This window comes from Aspergillus lucknowensis (genome assembly GCF_044049455.1).
Source record: "Aspergillus lucknowensis strain CBS 449.75 chromosome Unknown BJX67scaffold_4, whole genome shotgun sequence".
Classification (NCBI taxonomy): domain Eukaryota; kingdom Fungi; phylum Ascomycota; class Eurotiomycetes; order Eurotiales; family Aspergillaceae; genus Aspergillus; species Aspergillus lucknowensis.
In genome coordinates, this window is record NW_027263548.1 from 872,089 (window position 1) to 891,229 (window position 19,141).

Genomic DNA, 19,141 nt, shown 5'->3' on the forward strand with positions numbered 1-19,141 from the left:
AGGCGATGGGATTAGTGCAGAAGTTGGAGCTTGAAGATCAGCTAGAGTGGTCTGAGGGACTAAAGTCAGGCAATGTTAACGCTTGGATCGCGCCTGTTACTATCTTAACTTGAGGTACTAAGGTCACTCACCCTGGGCCCGCTGCTTCTGCACCATTCGAAGTTTTGGGGGAGAATTTCAAGTGTACCTTTTGTGCTGACTCTTTTCTCACAAAGTACGACTGGCAAAGACATGAGAAAGCTTTGCATTTGTCGGTTGACCAATGGGTCTGCGCACCTCGCGGCAGCGTTCTCGAGGTAGACAACACCCAGATTTGCGTCTTTTGCCACCCCGTGGACCCGACACTGGAGCATCTTGAACGCCATAATTTCCTCACTTGCCACTTAAAACCACTGCATGAGCGGCTTTAGGGCATCCCTAATAGTGGAACTCGCGATAGAGGAACGGTAGCGCGATTTGTCGCATACTCTTGGAGATCGGACAGCGCATGATAGGTCTCAAAGTCGCCTTTGTCGAGGATCAGGCTATAGGCTTCGGGGGGTAGTGTAGAGAAGGTAGCCATTTTTTAGACCTGGCGAGGGGTCCCTGATTGTCAAGTTGATGAGTATACTTAGAAGCGGTGCGATGTATATGTCCAGGTGATTAAGTGGTTCGGTCTTGCTTATGGGGCGCAGCACTACAGATGAAGGGAGCCCCGGTATTTGGATAAGTGATGCTGGAGTGATGTGGTGTTGGAAAACTGGAATGGACGCTGAGTGGCGAACCAGACATCAGTGGTACCTTCCGGGAGTAAAGTCGAGGACGAAGATATTCCCGCTCTCCCACTGTATCACGGCTCGATAGCTATCGGTAAATCTCACGTGGTCCAGCCTGGAGTCCCTGGAAGGAAAAGGCCGTCGCACTCTAGCGCGCTTGGATCGTGGGGGAAGGCTGATTGTACACGAGTCAACTGGGGCCAGCAGCCGATCCTCGTATCCCCGGGGCGAGACAAAGAGCTGGGCCGGGCGTTTTGCTTTGATGTGAGATACAGAATCGGGGTCGACAGCTTCCACCAGGCGCGAACAATAGGCAGAGCCATGATCACCTTCTAGAGCTAGGATGCAGCCAGCGAACGGATCCAAGCTCAGCAAGTGGGGTTTGCAGTCTGTCTGGGGGTCTACGACATCAACGCATGTGGCGGCAAACTCTCCGTTACTCTGGCGAGAAAAAGTCTCGACCTTGATTAGTGGTCGATATGCACGATGGCTGATGATGGAGAACGTAGTGCGGTTGGGGCTCACGCGCACATACGAGGGGCCAATCATCAGGACTCGAGACTTCTGACGCAGGCTTCCATCAGCCCCGTTGATGAGCCAAATGGTCGCAATGTGCTCGCGGAATCCTACTTCAGTTTTGAACGCCAGGATAAGCTCCTCCTTGCCTGCCCGGAGGAGCTCCAGGGGATGTCCAAACCGGTAGCCTTTTGTGTCGTCCATCCCGTAGAAACAATTGGTATGCGGCACAATCGTTTCGGTTTCATAGAGTAACTCTCCGGATTCCAACGCATATGCTCGGAGCATTGACGGCCCAGTACCGTGAGTGACGGTTCCAAAGTAAACGCGATCTTCCCCAACCAGCATCGGCACATACTTTTGTTCGACGCCGAGGCAAGGGCGCGACCATAGTTGATGTCCACTGTTGAGACAGAACAGGGCGTCTTGGACTCCAGATTCCTCATCACTCCACACCGGAAGCGTTTTATATCGAACCAGCAGATGGCCGTTGGCACCGAGTATAACAAACTTTTCTTGCTCGTGGAGTTTTTCGTCAACATCGACTGCGTCCAGCTTCATCACCGGATGGAGGGAGCCATCGGACTTGTACGACAAATTCTGCCAGAAGATTCCTTCTTTGTGCTCCACCCAGGAACAGTAGTTGCCCGCTACGACAAACGCAATGGTCCTTTTGTACTCGCGCACAGCACAAGGTTCGCCGCGCTTGATGTTCTTCTGAACTGCGGCTGCACCAATGTTAGTGAACAACGCCTTTGCTTTTGGTTGGCGCACCCACCTTGTTCTTTGAAATAACGTACGGATTCTTTCAGATCACAGCGACCAGAAAGGCCAATATCATGTCGGAAATGGAGGCGCAGGCCAGGAGACACCATCCACTGGCGAATAAAGACTGCCCACCCTCGACCGACTCCCTCACACCGAGCAATATCGGACACGGATAAATGCTCCAAGATACCGCTCGCGCATTCGACGCTTAGAGTTTGGAATGGGTCTGGCATCCTCGAGCCTGATAATCTGGAGAAGGAGGGGGAGCAGCGAGTTTATGTATCTGGATTGGGCGCGTGGGGAGATTTTTCGTATTGCACCGCCACAAACTATGCTCCTCAATGTCCTTTGGAAACCACTTTTGCGCAAAGTCGAAGCAGGACTCTTCCAATACATGTTGCACCATTGAAAGAATGGAGTGCTGAGCATTCGGAGAGATGAATTTAGGATAACTGTCGGGATGGGCGTGTAAGTAAGAATTTTATCGAGCGGATTCTCTGTATCTTTCTCGGTCTCATTGCCGATTTGTGGAGCCGTCATGAAGGAGCCATTTTGCGGTGTCAGGGTTGATAAGACACGGAGTCTGACTCTCGCGGCACCTCTGGCATGGTGCTCCACCTATACACTAAATGCAACTTTAGCAGCCAATCAATATACAAAAATCGTGAGTATATCGGTGTTTAGTATCCTTTGCGAGGACCCGGTTGTTAAGAGTCACTTTCTACTTAATCATATACGGGATATAAGATGGATGTTCATCATATGTTGATTCATTGTCCGATTCGACGTTATCAAGAAAGTGTGGTCGACCAGATTGGGACTAGGGCAGTGGAGTGGAATATCCGCCACCGACATGGTCAGGAGAAAATCCATATTCAGATGGCGTACGTTCACGGCCAAAGTCACCAGGAGTGGGGGCATACTACGGTCCTTGCTCCCAGGTACTAGCTTGGGAGGTACTATAGTTGTTAACAAAGTTCAGCATGCTCTCCTCGAGGCAAAAGACGCTACCGAAGAGCCTAATATTAGAACGATCATATGTCAGCTATCACGTAGGAAATCTATCTCATATCAGGGGGAAACAAATCTGACAAGCTGAGAAAGATGAAAAGCATGGTCATCTACGTTACGCCACTTGCGCACTTATCCTGCGCTAAACCCTAACTAACACCTTGGCTTCCTTACTCAAGCATCAAAGGGACAGCATGGGTACAAAGAAGGGATGGGAGCAGTATAGGTGAGTGTAGGTGTTAAGGGTAAGCAAGTACAGATCAGCCACAGTTTAAATCAGGGAACAGGTTCGGTACAAAGGGGTGAAATTCTCCCACTTCCCAAGTTGAGCTTGGACATACCAAGCCCATTCCTGACTTATATTAACTGGAGAAGAATGCTGTCTGAAATGAAATTGAGAGAATAGAACGACACATCATCTTATATAGCCAATCTGTGACATCAGGATTGGCTTGCAAATTGGGATTTCAGACGTCCCCAGTCGTTCTCCTGGTCGCTTTGATAGAAGCTGGTTATCACTGTCAATATCCTGGCTCTCAGGGAGCTCCACCACGAAGAATCAGGCGAATCAGCATTGCATGAGTCCCAGCCCAATCGTGACTGTTTCGTGTAACGGCATCTAACTGGAACAAGTAGGAGATCGCCTTTCAATGTGCAGCTCGAAGCTCGAAGGAGGGGTTGCACACGTTGCCACGCCTGAAGGGACGATGTCTGCTCGAACTTCTCACTGAGAAGCGAGGAAATTAAATTCAACCCTCTCACTCACATTAGGGCATTCGTATGCCTTCACATAGCTCCGTATCATTTCAAAATGGGTAACTTCATCTCTCCTCTAAGCATCACCGTTGGACTGGTGCTGTTGTACCTCCTCAACCGACTCTTCTCGAGAAGGTCCAGCGCAAGACTCCCACCTGGCCCAAAACCGAAGCCCATAATCGGAAACCTTGGCGATTTGCCATCTCCGGGACAGCAAGATTGGGTGCATTGGGGGAAGTTTAAGGATCTCTATGGTATGTCTTCAACTGTATGTCGGATAACCCAGTCTGACCTCGCAGGCCCAATAAGCTCAATCACCATCTTGGGCCAAACAATCGTCATCATCAATGACGCGCGAATCGCCTTTGACCTTTTGGAAAAGCGCTCGAATATCTACTCCTCGCGGCCGAGGATGACCTTTGCCGGTGAAATGTGCCCTCTCCCACTCGACGAGCTGAAAGGATCCATTGGTAACGTGCACAGGGTCGGCTGGAATGATAGCCTCGCAATGCAGACGTACTCAGATACCTTCCGCGCCTACCGAAAGGCGATGCACCGCGTGCTAGGGACGAAGAATGCTGTCGCGCAATTCAACGATCTGCAAGACGTCGAGGTACGGCGATTTCTGCTGCGCGTGTTGGAAAGGCCGGGGGATTTGATTCAGCATATTCGAACGTGAGCTTCCGTTTCTTGTTTCTTGGAATCGATTCTGACGAGGATAGTGAGGCTGGCGCTGTTATATTGAAGATCGCGTATGGATATAACATCAACCCGCATGGGCCAGATCCGCTGTTCGCCCTCGCGAGCGAATCGCTTGAGAATTTCTCTGCTGCGGCGACTCCTGGGGCTTGGTTAGTGGATACAATTCCGCTCTGTGAGCCCGTTAGCCACCGGTTCTTTTATTTTCTGGCTGACAGCTAAAGTGAAATACTTACCTACATGGTTCCCCGGCGCTGGATTCAAACAGACCGCAGCAGTATGGAGGAAAACCCTCATGAGTACAATGGAAAAGCCATACCAACTTGTGCTCCGACAGATGGAAGAGGGGAACTATCCGGATTCGTATCTATCGAACCTGCTCGAAGAGTCCCGGGCCCGCACCTTGACGGCAGAGGAGCAACATGTGATTAAATGGACCGCGGGGTCCCTCTACGCTGGTGGCGCGGACACGGTTTGTCCCAGCCTCATGAACTGGATAACAGAGTGGCTATCGCGTACTAACGCGGAACCAGACTGTATCGGCAGTTTCCTGCTTCTTCCTCGCCATGGCTCTATACCCGGAAGTCCAGAAGAATGCGCAAGAGGAGCTAGACCGCGTCCTTGGCCCTAATAACCTTCCGACTTTTGAGGATCGCTCTCGACTACCATATATCGAAGCTGTTGTCAAAGAGTCACTCCGCTGGCACCCAGTTGGCCCCATGGGTATCCCACATACCTGTACGGAGGATGATACGTACGACGGATACCACATTCCGAAGGGGTCTCTGATAATGACTAACATATGGTACCCCCCTCGGCTTACCACTTGTGAACCGGGTCTAATGTCTCCAGGAACTTCACCCACGACGAAGCATCCTACAAAGACCCAGAAATATTCAACCCTGGTCGCTTCCTCGGCGAATCCCCCGAACTCGACCCCCACACCATCGCGTTCGGCTTCGGACGACGAATCTGTCCCGGTCGACTCTTAGCTGATTCAACCATCTTCCTGAGCATTGCGCAGTCACTCGCTGTGTTTGACGTCCGCAAAGATGGCGAAAATAGTGCGCGCGCTGAGTTTCTCCCAGGCGTCATCAGCCATCCGGTTCCGTTCAAATTGAAGATTACCCCAAGGAGTAAGGCGCACGAGGAGCTTATTAGGGCCGTAGAGATTGAACATCCCTGGGAGGAGAGTCATGCGGGGGATATTGAAGGCATTGTATGTTGAAGCGGAGAAGGACTTGTTTGGGCCAGAGAAGCAGTTAGGGTTAGAAATTGAAGCTCAATACACCCTTGTCTTGACTATTTTGGCAAGTGTTCGGACGATGGTTTGGAGCGTGGCCAGACCCTCATCATCCAATCTGGCGTCAGGGGTATGCTTGGCCAGCTTTGGGTGCCGGGCGTCTGCATGATAAATGCGGCTCGTCGTGAAGTCTGGAAATGTCCGACTTGCCTTGTACTTGCTCGTACCAAGAGCCGGCCTTGCCCCCGACTTTGTATCTCGAGGGGCAAAATTCCAGCGGGTGGTTGGACCGTCGGCCTCAGAACAGCTCACTGAATGGAGCTCAAGCGTAACATGGCACTGGAGTCTGTCCGCTCGTCATATTCATGAGAAAGTCGACGGCCCCGCACATGTCGATTGACTGGGAAGATACCCCGGCCCGTTTGACTGTGTGGCCACCGTTCGCGGAATTTAGTCCCTTGATGTGAAGATCCCTCTCCAGTAGCCAGTGGCATCAAGCCCTTTACGATGAAGGAGTCGAATCCCTCCGGCCCACCATCCTGGCAGTTCCATGTGAAAAGGTACGCGGCTTGTCAAGGCCGAGATCTGCCGGGGTAAGTTGATCTGCCTATCCCCACACGAAAGAACGAGGGTTCCACCCCCGGACTCTTCGCAGCCCTGTTGCCGTGAAGCGAGGCCCCAACCCCTACCGATATTTACCGAGATCTTTCGGGAATTTCAATGAACCATTGACATGTTCGGCATGTAATCACGGAAGTCCAAAGCAGAATGAACGGTAAGAGCGCCAAACAGACAAGCCGGCCTTGTCTCAGGTCATCCAAGGCCTGGGTAAGAATTGGATATAAAACTGCACGGAGGACGAGGACGATGATTCTCAAGACTATCACACATCAAAGCTTTCTCTCCAACATGATGCTCAAGGTCGCATTCTTGCTCTGCGCCAGCGCAGGCTTTGCCTCCGCCGGCCTTATAAATCGAGCCTCAGAAACAGCAACAGTGGCCATCCCTCAGGCTACCATCCTAGGCAGTGTCAACGATAATGTCGAGAGTTTCAATGGCATCCCCTTTGCTGAACCACCAACGGGGCCTTTGAGATTGAAGCCACCACAGCGACTCAAGCGATCTCTCGGTCTCTTCGATGGCACAGGCTCAGCTCCTGCATGTCCCCAGTTTATCTCCTCCCCTGATAGCACTGAATTCCTCGAAAGTATTCTCGGCTCCCTGGCAAATCTCCCCTGGATCCAGAATGTCACCGGACAGACGGAGGACTGTCTATCGATCACCGTGACCCGTCCTGCTGGCCTCTCGGCGGATGCTAAGCTGCCTGTGCTTTTCTGGATCTTTGGTGGCGCCTTCGAGGTAGAAGCCCCGTTTCATCCCCGATATACAGGTCACTAACGGGAAATGCGCTCAGCTTGGATGGTCATCCATGTATGACGGGACCAGTCTGGTGAAACACGGAATCAGCATCGACAAACCGTTCATATTCGTCGCCGTGAATTACCGCGTAGGCGGGTTTGGCTTCCTCGCCGGAAAGGAGATCCTTGCCGATGGTGCAGCTAATCTGGGATTGCTGGACCAACGCATGGGCCTTCAATGGGTGGCAGACAATATTGCCTCCTTTGGCGGGGATCCAGAAAAAGTCACGATCTGGGGTGAATCGGCTGGGTCGATCTCGGTGTTTGACCAAATGGCCCTGTTCGGGGGAGACCACATGTACAAGGGCAAGCCCTTGTTTCGCGCTGGGATCATGAGCTCTGGATGCACGGTCCCTGCCGAACCGATTGATAGTGCTCGCGCACAGGCTGTGTATGATGACGTTGTGGAGGCTGGAGGGTGTGCAGACGCCTCCGATACCCTCGAGTGTTTGAGAGGATTGGACTACATCGACTTCCTGAACGCGGTCACCACGCCAGCAGGGCTTCTCTCATATGCGGGTGTTGCTCTTACATTTCTTCCTCGTCCAGATGGCCGTGTCCTCCCCGACAGCCCTGACGTGCTCCTCCAACAGGGCAAGTACGCACCAGTCCCCTTCATCCTCGGTGACCAGGAAGACGAAGGAACCCTGTTCAGTCTATTCCAGCCGAACATCACGTCCAAGGAAGACCTAGTTGGGTATCTCCACGATATCGTTTGGAAGAGCGCCAGCGAGGACGAACTCAGCGAGCTCGTCGATACGTATAACGATGGCTTTGCCGCGATCACCGAAGGCAGCCCATTCCGCACCGGACTCCTAAACAATGTATTCCCCGGATTCAAGCGACGTGCTGCGCTGCTCGGTGACGTCTTATTTACGCTCTCCCGTCGGGCTTTCCTGGAAACTGCGAACGAGGTGAACCCAGCCGTGCCATCCTGGTCGTACCTGGGCACCTACGACCACGGCACGCCGATCCTGGGTACCTTCCATGGCTCTGACCTGCTGCAGGTCTTCTTTGGCATCTTTGACAACTATGCGGCGCAGAGTACGCGCACGTACTTGGTCAACTTTCTCTACTCCATGGACCCGAATGGCGATCTCAGTGGCGAGTATCCGGAGTGGCCGCAGTGGGTGAAGGCCAGGGAGATACTTAATATCCAGGCTGACAAAGTATCGCTCCTGAAGGATGATTTCCGGAGTGATAGTTACGAGGTTATCAAGAAACTCTCTGGGGCTTTGCGGTTGTGAACCTGGAGGATTTGGAGGTGGATGGCCGGCAGATGTGAAGTTGAGATATATATATCTTGAAATTTATCTATGGAAGAGATATAAGCCTGATATCTAGGACAGTGTCTCATTTTCCAACTGTGCCTCCCGGGAGATCAGAGATGAGATCCTTTGGCATGCTATTGTTGTTCAACACCCTCCTCCGGCTTCTCCATCAGGGAACCAGAAGAGAACACGCCACCGCAATACCATTGACAGCCGCTATGGTCCCCAAACCGGTATCTACGTCGAAACCGGGAGAATCCAAAGCGCCCAGATGGCCCTGCTTCAAACGAATCGGAAACTGCGGGCCGAGACAGAAGAGCTTCTCAATCGACTCGAGGCAATTCCCTACTCTCTCGACGTGATGTTTGTCCAGGGGTGCGGCATGCTGCCCACGTGGATTTCTTTCCCAGGTCTTCGCAGGCATATCGAGACCATCCATGCGGAGGTCCGCGTTCTCGACCCGCCAAAAGACAGGATCCCGGCTTGGTTGGCCGCGCCGTCCAGCCGTGAAAATCCTGGCCTCTAGAGGATCTGGAACACTCTGTTCCTCGTCACTGTTTTCCTGCTGGGTGGATTCCACTCGATGACAGCAGCCGACGAGGCTGACCAGACAACGCCCACGTTCGACGACGGGGATTTGCGCCCATATACCCGATATACTATCGGCACCGTCATCCTTAACCTCGTGGAGCCTACGTCAAACAACGACACGGCGATCACGGGTCCTGAAGGTCACGCCGGGCAGCAGGAACCCCCGTACGAGCGCGACGACTTGGACAAACATAACTTCCCGCCCGGTAGCTTTCTGGGGTGGGGGGGGGCAGTTTTCGGGCCACCGTAAACTTGGGCTCGTGCATGAGTTGGCCCTCCGTCTGCGGATGGACATTTATCTGGGAGTGCATGTGGCCTCCCCGTATAAGGTCTCCCCGTTTTGGGTGTATAAAAGGCTACTACGGGACTGTATTGGGGAGATTGAATTCAGAGTTAACGGCGTTCCTTGAGAGAGGTTTGGGATGAGAAGCGAGAAGATCCCTGATGAGGCTTCACAGGAAGATGGGCGATGTCCCGGTCCTCAGGACAAGAAAATCGACGAGCCATGTTCCTCTCCAGCATCCCTGCCGGGCTTATTTGATCTTTGAGTGGTGGAAGTATTCATGCTCCCTGATGGAGTGCGGCAGTCGCAGATATATTAGACCGTTTCGCTTTCCGACACGGAGATGAGGATACGAGCAGAAAGTGAATTCTCTCCTGGCACCTCGACGCCTTTTGGGAATCTCAAATCAGTTTTGATGAGCGGAAAATCAACACGGCAGCTGATTGAAGCCGTCTGATGCATTGGGCCCTGGTCGAGCACGCCAACCGGGGTAAAAGAAGACAATATAAGCCACGCAGCAGCCACCCCGGTCCATGAGATGCGATCTCCGCTCCCAAAACGGACGATCATGAGGTTTTGCCCGGTGAATGGTGGAGATTTCCTCCGTGGGAGAAGCAGACTAGGCCCTGCAGGCCGATTCTTCATAACCACCGCCCCGCGCCACAGCCCATCGCTGAGGTCCAGTCGCCCTCCTTTGCCTTTGTTTCTCCGTCTCTTCATCTCCAAGAGACGAATCATGGAAGGGGCCAGATGCAACGCCACGCACTTGGCCCCTGGCGACTCCGCACTGTGCTCCATGTGCCCTTCAGGAAGTGCCGTTTCTCCGGGCGTGTGAGGATCGCGAGGGGATCCGACTCGGTGCTGAATGGTTTGCAACCCACACCTCCAGCCCACATGGCGCACCGGACAATATCGACGGCGCCCACAGGTCGGTATCTCGGCTCGCACCGGACGGGATATAAAAGCGTGCACAAAGTCGTCATCGATCCCATCGAAGACTCCCTCAGATCCTTCTCAACCAGACGAGCACCATGAAGAGCACGACTTCTGTCCTCGCTACCCTCCTCTCGGCTGCGACGCAGACCGCCGCGCACGGCTATGTGTCCAACCTCGTGATCAACGGCGTCTACTACCGCGGCTGGCTCCCCGGAGAGGACCCGTACAACCCATCGCCTCCCATCGGTGTCGGCTGGGAGACCCCCAACTTGTCGAACGGCTTCGTGTCGCCTGACCAAACCGGGTCGGATGCCATAATCTGCCATACCGACGCGAAGAATGCTCGGGGTAGTGCAACTGTGGCCGCTGGAGACCGGATCTACATCCAGTGGCAGCCAATACCCTGGGCAGAGAGCCATCACGGGCCGGGTAACTATCCCCGAGTCATCTTGAATTCGTTGAACTAACGAATCTGATAGTCATCGACTACCTGGCCAACTGCGGCGAGAGCTGCCAGACCGTCGACAAGGCCACCCTCGAGTTCTTCAAGATCGACGGCGTCGGCCTTGTTGACGACTCGAGCCCCCCCGGCGTCTGGGGCGATGACCAGATGATTGCCAACGGAAACGGATGGCTCGTCGAGATCCCCGAGACCATCGCCCCGGGCAACTACGTGCTCCGCCACGAGCTCATTGCCCTGCACGCTGCTGGAAGCGAGAACGGCGCGCAGCTCTACCCGCAGTGCTTCAACCTCATCATCACCGGTTCGGGGAGTGCCACTCCGTCTGGCACGCTGGCAACCGACCTGTACACTCCCACGGACCCGGGCATCTTGGTCGACATCTACAAGACCCTGGATGAATATATTGTTCCTGGTCCGGAGCTGATTCCGGATGCCGTCTCTATTGAGCAGGCTTCGTCTGCTATCACGGCTACTGGCACTCCTACTCCTGCTTAGGATGCTTGCCATATTCTCTCCTGTGTTCCTGGTAGGTCAAGGATGGCGAGGCACGAGAATTCACCACAATCGTTTTAGCTAGCGATACGTCGTTGTATATAGCGTTAGCAGGGTTTGCATCTGCGCAACCCTTTAAATTGATATTAAAATGCGGATTTAATATGGTTCGAATGGAGTATATCCTGACGTCATATGCACGACAATCCGGTGACAACTACCTGTATACCCCCAGCTCACCCACCCCTGTATTTGTCCACAATCAGAATTTAAAAATAAGCATGCAGCATATCTCGATCGACCTGAGCAATCTTCAACCCCCGACACGGGATCAGCCCGTCGCCGAAGTGGCCGAATCCTTGCCCACAGCCACCGCAAGTAAGAGGCATCCGTCCAGCCCCGGTGGAGAGAACGCATCGATCTACTTCGTCGGAACGGCGACGACGATCCTGTGAGTTCCCCACTTGGTCTCTGTGGATCTACCTGACACGATGTAGAGAATGGCAAGGGATCCGGATCATGACAGACGTAAGTACGCCCGAGCCTGGGCCCGTCGCCAGGAAGCTGACATCCGAAGCCCAACTTCCTGCATGCAGGAGACCACGTCCATCTCGGGCCAGGCGTGTCCTCCACGCGCAAGACAAACCCAGCCGTTGATCTGCATGATCTGCCGCGGATCGACTTGGTCTTGCTGTCTCATTACCACGCGTATGTCATTCCGTCTTCACTACATCGTACTCTGTTACATTTTACTGAGGGTGTAGGGACCACTTCGACCAACACGTCGAGGCGTCGCTCCGTCGCAGCCTCCCCATTATCACGACAAGCCACGCAAGATCGACCCTGACCTCGAAAGGGCCGGAGTCGTTCACTAACATCTACGACCTGGAGCCGTTCCAGCAGATGATGATTAACATCGGCTCGAAGAGTGCTGGGCAGTCTGCGCCCGCCCTACGGGTAACAGGGATGCCGGGGAAGCATGTCCCCGTCGCGAAACCAATCGAGAAGCTGAATGAGCTCGTTGGTGCTGTGCGTGCTGCCTCTCACCCCGGAATAGGGATTACCTTTAATAACGTACGAATGCTAGATCCCACCTACGAACGGCTGGATGCTCGAGCTCGGCTACGCCCAGAACGCAGGCACCTTCAACGTAGGCTACCGCATCTACATATCCGGCGACACGCTGCTCGTCGGCGACCTAAAGGAGATCCCTAGACGCTACGCGGAGCAGAACCAGAAGATCGACCTCATGCTCGTGCATCTCGGCGGGACGACGGTCCCCTCGCCGTCTTTGGCGCCGTTCACGCTGATGGTTACGATGGATGCGACGCAGGGGGTTGAGCTTATGCGGCTTGTGAAGCCGGATGTGACGATTCCGATCCATTATGATGATTATGATGTGTTTGCGAGCTCGCTGGAGAATTTTCAAGCGCAGGTTGAGCGGGCTGGGTTGGGTGGCGTTGTGTATTTGGATCGCGGGGAGGAGTATCGCTTTGCTGTGAGGGAGTAGCTGTATCAATGTATCAGTACTATGGACTAATTTGTACAACTAATAGCAATCTGATTGTGGTTAATCGTTGCTCTTCAATCCATGGGTGGTATATAATGAGTCAGGATGACGTCGACGTTGAATCGAATGATCAGCCAAACTCTGGTTCAGCCAGGCTGAGACAGTAGAAGGCATCAAAAGCCGCCAATGACAGGCTCCATATGGGAGAAGACTCTTAAGTTTGGAGAATGAGGGTATTCACCGAGCCTATTCACTCTGCTGGCAGGCGTGCGGACAGCTTGCCCACCTTATAAACCCTACAAGGCTGCATGATATTGACCGCGACACCGCGCGAGGGCTTGGGCAACAACCGAGACTTCCACTGCAGGGTACATCTTTCCATGCAGGACGTACTCTGACGTTGGCTGACATCTTAAAATACAGCACGATGGCCCCCCTCCAGAACGGCAAGACTGCGTCCGCAAGCAACATCCCAACAATCCAAAACCTCAAGCACGAAAAACGCTCGATCTCCTACAACGCAACTCCCGAGGAGCGCACTGTGTCCCCCGAGCCCGATAACCGGGTCGACCAGGCCGGCTGCGACCAGCTACTCAAGGCGTCCTTGATGGGGATCCTGAACTCGGGGGAGGTCAAGTCTGATGGTCGGGGGCGGAAGGTGCAGAATCTGCTGATGGAGACGGAGAAGGACTGGAGGAAGCAGCGGCGCCAGAGTCGAGGGGAGCGCAAGACGAAGGCGGTGCTGGAGATGATGGAAGGGAAGACCAAGTCTTGATCGTGGCTGCAGGGGGGTTCTACGCCAGGGGCAAGTAATAGAGGGTCAAACAATGCCATTGTCTCGATAAACAGTGCCTGAGTGCAACAGTAAATGTGAGAATGACGTGCGTATGATTGTAGTTTCCCAATCGGGCGGATGAAGTCATCCAACCGCAGATATATCTAGTATTCCCCAGATACCCCCCCTCATAGAGGCAATGGAGGCCGGTCATCAAATGAGGTGTTACTTAACTTCGAACAGCTTGATATCCAACCCGAAATGCGAGTTCACCTTCTCTTTGAACGCCTTGCAGTCGTCACAAACGGGCGAACTGATGAATATCGTTGCATCTCTTAATGAAACGGGAGGCTGCTTTTTGGACAGTTCAATCAGGTCTTGATGTTGATCTATCGATCGACCGAGGGTGCTGGAGTTGGGCGCTGTGTCCCGGGGAAGGAATACATGGTGATCGAGCAGATATGCAATGAGTTGCTTTTCCGCATGGCAAGCATAGTACTGGCCAAACCAGTCTCTGTCTCGATCGTGGTCTTGCTGTAGATAATGGCCTACAACAGCAGAGATGTATGATACTTCGTTGGTCCACTGCCTATTATCAACGCGGACAGACTCGATCGCGGACTGCGACCATCCGCTCATGGCGCCAATACTTGGGAAGCTTCCACCCCTTTCCAGCCGTGCAACGGTCTTCCAGGGGCTGCTGATGGGATACTTCTCGATTGGGCCCTGAAGCACCAGCGCATCCCTGTGCGGACTCAGCTTGAATGAGTAGTACGCGGCCTGCTCGAGGGTTGGTGCATTTCCGTATGTGATCCCCGACTTTGCGACTTCACCTCCTAAGAGGCGTACAATTCTCTTGCGGTCGCGGTCCCGGTTGAAGGTATCTTCTCGGTATACAGGGTGCTCACTCCTCTCCTGTTGGTTCTTGCGGGTTGGCTGTGCCCGGTCGATGGCTCGTCGATTCTCGTCGTCGCGCAGTTCCATGTCTGCCCCATACTTTAGAAGCAGCTCGACGTTTTCCAGTCTCCCCCAGAACGCAGCCTGCATAAGCGGGCTGGTACCGTGTTTGTTGACAGCGTTTACCTTGGCCCCTCGTTCGAGTAAAAGTGCGACCATATTGGAGCTCTCTTCTGCTGCTGCCATTATCAAGGCACTGTTACCTTGTCTGTCCCTCACTGCTAAAAAGGCATGGATATCGGGAGGTTAGGAGTCCAGATAGCGTCGAACTCTGTCTACCTTGCCGGTGACGCAATCCGCAATCACAAATGTGATCTTCTTCTGGTTGAAGGGCTCATCATCTCCGATCTTGATGACCACCACCTGGCGCGCGTCTTCAGTCCTTGGGTCGGTCTCTCCTCTATCGGCGTTTCCGTTAGCTGTCAATCGCGCGGCCGCAGAAAGCTCTTCGGCTAACGCATCGACCTCATCCTCATCACTCTTGAGCGGGAAGCAGACGTTGACAAAGCGACACCGCTTCTTATCAATCTCGTACGCGACCTGACCCTGCTCGTTAAAGGGGAAACAGCAAAGATAGTCCTCTTGATTCTCGCAATGTGGAACTCGGGTTTGGGGTTCGTAGGAGTTGAGCCCGTGACGGTGGACTTCTTCGCAATGCGGACACCGGACGTAGAATGACTTTGCATTCCACCGGAGGACGGGGGCTTCTGGACGGCTGCTCATTGTTAGGAGATTGATGATATCGCTGGGTACGGTTAAAGAAAGTCGGATGTAGCACGATGATGGGAAGACTGAGGTTGAGAATGAGGGGCATGGAGTTTATAAGGGCGTGGTCTGTACGCCAAAGGCTGTGGGATGCTGTTTCCTCCCCCGATCCAATCCAACGGGACGTACAGCTATCGACTTAGCCATTGAAGGCTGCTGCGGAACCAGCTGTTAAGCGCCTGTCCCCCAGCGGCGGGCTTTATATTAGTGATCTAAGTGATGTCCAAGAGGGATCCTGAAAGATGCCCGGACGTATAACATTTGAAAAGCTAAGCATCCAGAATTCAGAATTCTATCCGCCAAGCCCGCGACCGGGTCTTACTGAGAGTCGGTGTTGTACATTCTGATGTCAAGCCGACCACGACCCACAAGTTCTCAGCTTCACTGTTTCCATTCACAATGTGAAGCTGGATGAGAAGGATGCTACATGAGGAAGGGGTGAAGGCATCATCCGTCAGATTGATCATGCGAAATTGACCCTGATATTTCGAGTACCATCAACCAGGCATTGGAGAAGCTGTCATTCGCGCCTGTCCCAAGACCCTTCGATCCACTTGGAGGGGTTCGTTATTTCCATCCCGCGGGAAACTCAGCTCACCATTTCAACATCTCTATCACCTGCAACTATGGCCGAAAACAGTTTGTCGGAGATATTAAAAGCCAGGTCTCTGGATCTCGCTCCATACGAGGAGCTGTACAAGCATTTCCACGCGAATCCTGAGCTCTCGCTCCAAGAAAAGCCCACCTCCGAGAAGATTGCCGCCCATCTATCCCAGCTAGGAGCCTACGAGCTTCACACGCATATCGGAGGCTATGGTCTCGCCGGAGTGTTCAGAAATGGACCTGGAAAGACAATCCTCCTGCGAGCCGACATGGACGCACTCCCCGTCCAGGAGCTCACCGGACTGCCGTATGCAAGCTCCGTCACGATGCGGGATGCCGACGGGAGCGAGAAGCCCGTGATGCATGCCTGTGGACACGATATGCATATTACCTGCCTCCTCGCTGCGGCCGAGACGCTTGTTAAAATGCGAGATGCATGGTCAGGGACGCTGATCGTGCTCTTCCAGCCGAACGAGGAACGCGGCGCAGGGGCGCAGGCGATGGTTGACGACGGGCTGTATTCCAAAATCCCAGTCCCCGACTACGTCTTCGGCCAGCATGTAATGCGCCTTCGCGCGGGGTCGGTCGGGTCGCGCCCTGGTACAATCATGGCTGCTGCCGACAGTATGAAAGTCACTGTGTTTGGGCGCGGCGGGCATGGTTCACTGCCACATCACACTGTCGATCCTGCACTTCTCGCTGCGCATATCGTCGTTCGCCTCCAGAGCATTGTCAGCAGAGAGGTCGACCCCAGTGACCTCGCCGTCGTGACCGTGGGGAGCCTCCAAGCCGGCCAGACAGAGAACGTCATTGCGGACAGGGCCGAAATCGGACTCGACTTCCGGACCGTCAAGCTCGAGACACGCGACAAGATCATGTCTGCCGTTCGGCGGATCATCGAAGCCGAATGCCTCGCCAGTGGCTCGCCCAAACCTCCGGTCTTCACGCCGACGAGGCGGTTCCCGCCTACCAACAATGACGCTGACGTGGCGTCTCGACTGGCTGCTTCGTTTGCGGACCACTTGGAGGATTTCAACGCGGATACGCCTAGAAGCAATGTCAGCGAGGACTTTCCGATACTGGCAACCTCCCAGGGTGTGCCGAGCTGCTTTTGGTTCCTTGGGGGTATCGATCCCGTTCTTTGGGACCAGGCACAGGAGGACGGCAAGACCGAAAGTATCCCTGGCAATCACTCGGCTCTTTTTGCGCCTGTCATCCAGCCGACAATGAGGGCTGGTGTGGATGCCCTGTGTCTTGCCGCTTTGACGTTTCTGAAATGACCCTGTGAACAAATTTAGTGAAGCTATGCGCATGGCCACGTGGCAATGTCTGGTTAATTGAGCATCTCAACTCATCCGCATCCAAACCAATTTATCAAACTATCATTCCGCTATGGGGTGTTAGATATGGGCAGATAATACTACAGTTACACAGCCATATTGGCCAGGGTTGTATTCCCGTAGTCAAGGATCTCGAAGATACTTTTAAACAAGGCCGATTTTCGTCATCCGTCAAATCCCCCTCGACTACCACCTGAGAGCAGAGAGCGAACGTAGATGATAAGGAATACTTTAGCAGGTGAGAACCATGGCTTCACCGCGACCTAAACGGACCCGATATTCAAATTGACCCGCCTCGCCATACGCGCCTCCACAGAAGTTAAAGTTCATCAACCGACCTAAAATGCCAACAGCGCCGCCCTTGCCGTCAACACCGCCAGGATCCCCGAGGAGGTCAAAAACAGGCCGAACCGCGCGAGGATCTTGTTGCTGGTACTGTGGACGAGGCTGTGCAGGATCCGAACGGCCACGTACGCCCAGGCCAGCTTCACATCAACCGGGTTATCCTCGCCGCGGCGGGCAATCGCAAGGGCGAGGGCGATCGCGTAGAACTGGGTGGGCTGCTCGAAAAGGTTGTTGAAGTTGTCTGCTTTCCAGCGCACGGAGGCGGGGGTTCGGCGCTCGACCTCGCTGCGGGTGAGGCTGTTGTCGTCGGCGACCTTCAGGCGCGTGAAGACGGGGATACGAGTAGCGTACATCCAGACCTCCATGGCGAAGGTCCAGCCATTGAGGGCGATGACGGGGCGGAGGAGCGCTGGGATGTGGACGGAGGACATGGTGACGAGATGGCAAGGTGTGAGTCTGCGATATTGAGGGAGGAGGAGGAGGTGAAGGAGAAGGAGCAGCTCACCACAGCCACACGGTTATCAACCCGACGGATAAACCCCCTCGGTTAACCGCCGTGGTGATCATTCAGTACATCTTTGGCGATGACAAATCCTGTCTCGAGGGACCCGTCTTTCAGGCGGGGTTTGTTCGAGGCCGTGACTGGCTTGTTTAGCAATGTCCATCTTTAGAGCTCTGTCGCAAGCCACGCCCTTGTGGCTCGCGCGCAGGATTCTGCCTAATCTCGAAGGTCTACTGAGATTCCAGTCGCTCCTTTATCAACGATCAGTGGGAGACACCGGGAAATCGCCGGTTCCTTCGGACAAGACAATCCTCAGCTCTCTGGGAGACGCGTCGGTTCCTCCCGAGGAGCGAACCCCCGAACGCTTTCAGGATGAAGGAGTTCAGCTTCTTATCGCTGGTACAGAGGCAACAGCAAGGCCGACGGCAATAGCTCTGTTCCATCTAAGCAAGGATCGCACGAGGCTTTCGAAGCTACGAAGCGAGCTCAAACGGGCGATGCCCTCGGAGAGAAGCTCGATAACGCCGAATGAACTTATGAAACTCCCCTATCTCGTAAACATGACCTTTATTTACATTGCACTGCCCCCCTTGCCCCCGCTAACAGTCTCTAGTCTGGAGTTGCCAACGAAGCGCTTCGACTCGCACATGGTCCGATCGGCCGGATGCCGCGCATTGCACCGGCAGAAGCAGTGCGCTGTAAGAACCACCTCATCCCACCCGGAGTATGTAGGATCTTGATTGAAGGTTTAAATCTTCACGCTGACCATCACATTCCGGACCCCTATGAGCCAATCTGTGTACTTCGTACATACGAACCCTGATATATAATCCCTTGGCCCTTCTCCATTGCCCTTTTCAGATTCATCATACCGATGGCAGTGGGAAAGGAAAGCAGGATATGACATATAAAGAAGGAGCAACCAGCACCCCACTCCATCTCATCGCACCTTCCCAACAAGACGCTGCGACTTTTGTAGTTCTGGGCAGGTGCGGCAGTCTGCTCGGAAGGAACAATTATTGGGAAGGGAGTCGTTCCTTCCTAATAGAGAAATTCCCTAGTTTATTTGTGTACATATCCTTCTTGATAGTTTTTGGAATTATAGGACGAGGCTATCGGTTGTTCCTACCTAGGTGATATAT

The 19,141-nt window shown here is 53.8% G+C and overlaps 10 protein-coding genes across 10 annotated transcripts; 7 read left to right on the forward strand and 3 right to left on the reverse strand.

The window, feature by feature from the left end:
* Positions 1 to 1,190: 1,190 nt before the first annotated feature.
* On the reverse strand, positions 1,191 to 2,370 carry BJX67DRAFT_218781 (uncharacterized protein). The gene is made up of 3 exons (XM_071025693.1): positions 2,050 to 2,370; positions 1,354 to 1,999; positions 1,191 to 1,316 (listed from the first exon to the last, which is right to left on the reverse strand). Exons 1-3 carry the CDS (start codon positions 2,270 to 2,272, stop codon positions 1,304 to 1,306), a joined length of 882 nt encoding a protein of 293 aa, XP_070890182.1. The 5' UTR covers positions 2,273 to 2,370; the 3' UTR covers positions 1,191 to 1,303.
* Positions 2,371 to 3,861: 1,491 nt separating this feature from the next.
* Positions 3,862 to 5,733, forward strand: BJX67DRAFT_377807 (cytochrome P450; the record flags this gene model as incomplete). The annotated part of the gene is made up of 6 exons (XM_071032208.1): positions 3,862 to 4,060; positions 4,106 to 4,481; positions 4,529 to 4,680; positions 4,730 to 4,977; positions 5,039 to 5,310; positions 5,358 to 5,733. The coding sequence occupies 6 exons, from the start codon at positions 3,862 to 3,864 to the stop codon at positions 5,731 to 5,733; spliced, it is 1,623 nt and encodes a 540-aa protein (XP_070890183.1).
* Positions 5,734 to 6,657: 924 nt separating this feature from the next.
* BJX67DRAFT_370001 (Alpha/Beta hydrolase protein) lies at positions 6,658 to 8,413 on the forward strand (the record flags this gene model as incomplete). Its single annotated transcript, XM_071030852.1, has 2 exons — positions 6,658 to 7,107; positions 7,163 to 8,413. 2 exons carry the CDS (start codon positions 6,658 to 6,660, stop codon positions 8,411 to 8,413), a joined length of 1,701 nt encoding a protein of 566 aa, XP_070890184.1.
* A 1,914-nt stretch (positions 8,414 to 10,327) lies between these two features.
* On the forward strand, positions 10,328 to 11,308 carry BJX67DRAFT_218811 (lytic polysaccharide monooxygenase auxiliary activity family 9 protein). Its single transcript, XM_071025694.1, has 2 exons — positions 10,328 to 10,676; positions 10,727 to 11,308. The coding sequence occupies exons 1-2, from the start codon at positions 10,343 to 10,345 to the stop codon at positions 11,203 to 11,205; spliced, it is 813 nt and encodes a 270-aa protein (XP_070890185.1). The 5' UTR covers positions 10,328 to 10,342; the 3' UTR covers positions 11,206 to 11,308.
* A 172-nt stretch (positions 11,309 to 11,480) lies between these two features.
* BJX67DRAFT_389900 (MBL fold metallo-hydrolase) lies at positions 11,481 to 12,712 on the forward strand (the record flags this gene model as incomplete). The annotated part of the gene is made up of 5 exons (XM_071034564.1): positions 11,481 to 11,653; positions 11,700 to 11,730; positions 11,780 to 11,910; positions 11,967 to 12,231; positions 12,290 to 12,712. The coding sequence occupies 5 exons, from the start codon at positions 11,484 to 11,486 to the stop codon at positions 12,710 to 12,712; spliced, it is 1,020 nt and encodes a 339-aa protein (XP_070890186.1).
* Positions 12,713 to 12,924: 212 nt separating this feature from the next.
* BJX67DRAFT_343800 (uncharacterized protein) lies at positions 12,925 to 13,590 on the forward strand. Its single transcript, XM_071028190.1, has 2 exons — positions 12,925 to 13,080; positions 13,136 to 13,590. The coding sequence occupies exon 2, from the start codon at positions 13,140 to 13,142 to the stop codon at positions 13,485 to 13,487; it is 348 nt and encodes a 115-aa protein (XP_070890187.1). The 5' UTR covers positions 12,925 to 13,080; positions 13,136 to 13,139; the 3' UTR covers positions 13,488 to 13,590.
* Positions 13,591 to 13,712: 122 nt separating this feature from the next.
* On the reverse strand, positions 13,713 to 15,205 carry BJX67DRAFT_389903 (ankyrin repeat domain-containing protein; the record flags this gene model as incomplete). The annotated part of the gene is made up of 2 exons (XM_071034565.1): positions 14,724 to 15,205; positions 13,713 to 14,612 (listed from the first exon to the last, which is right to left on the reverse strand). The coding sequence occupies exons 1-2, from the start codon at positions 15,165 to 15,167 to the stop codon at positions 13,713 to 13,715; spliced, it is 1,344 nt and encodes a 447-aa protein (XP_070890188.1). The 5' UTR covers positions 15,168 to 15,205.
* A 355-nt stretch (positions 15,206 to 15,560) lies between these two features.
* BJX67DRAFT_343803 (M20 family metallopeptidase) lies at positions 15,561 to 17,252 on the forward strand. Its single transcript, XM_071028191.1, has one exon. The coding sequence runs from the start codon at positions 15,836 to 15,838 to the stop codon at positions 17,090 to 17,092; it is 1,257 nt and encodes a 418-aa protein (XP_070890189.1). The 5' UTR covers positions 15,561 to 15,835; the 3' UTR covers positions 17,093 to 17,252.
* BJX67DRAFT_343804 (MAPEG family protein) lies at positions 17,253 to 18,036 on the reverse strand. The gene has a single exon (XM_071028192.1). It carries the CDS (start codon positions 17,926 to 17,928, stop codon positions 17,491 to 17,493), a length of 438 nt encoding a protein of 145 aa, XP_070890190.1. The 5' UTR covers positions 17,929 to 18,036; the 3' UTR covers positions 17,253 to 17,490.
* A 118-nt stretch (positions 18,037 to 18,154) lies between these two features.
* On the forward strand, positions 18,155 to 18,822 carry BJX67DRAFT_377816 (cytochrome P450; the record flags this gene model as incomplete). The annotated part of the gene is made up of 2 exons (XM_071032209.1): positions 18,155 to 18,553; positions 18,613 to 18,822. 2 exons carry the CDS (start codon positions 18,155 to 18,157, stop codon positions 18,820 to 18,822), a joined length of 609 nt encoding a protein of 202 aa, XP_070890191.1.
* Positions 18,823 to 19,141: the final 319 nt, after the last annotated feature.

Coding starts and splice junctions, on each gene's coding strand:
- BJX67DRAFT_218781 (XM_071025693.1), bottom strand. CDS start 2,272: ATGCCAGACCCATTCCAAACTCTAAGCGTCGAATGCGCGAGCGGTATC. Junction 2,000..2,049: donor ACGTTATTTCAAAGAACAAG/GTGGGTGCGCCA, acceptor ACATTGGTGCAG/CCGCAGTTCAGAAGAACATC.
- BJX67DRAFT_218811 (XM_071025694.1), top strand. CDS start 10,343: ATGAAGAGCACGACTTCTGTCCTCGCTACCCTCCTCTCGGCTGCGACG. Junction 10,677..10,726: donor AGAGAGCCATCACGGGCCGG/GTAACTATCCCC, acceptor CGAATCTGATAG/TCATCGACTACCTGGCCAAC.
- BJX67DRAFT_343800 (XM_071028190.1), top strand. CDS start 13,140: ATGGCCCCCCTCCAGAACGGCAAGACTGCGTCCGCAAGCAACATCCCA.
- BJX67DRAFT_343803 (XM_071028191.1), top strand. CDS start 15,836: ATGGCCGAAAACAGTTTGTCGGAGATATTAAAAGCCAGGTCTCTGGAT.
- BJX67DRAFT_343804 (XM_071028192.1), bottom strand. CDS start 17,928: ATGTCCTCCGTCCACATCCCAGCGCTCCTCCGCCCCGTCATCGCCCTC.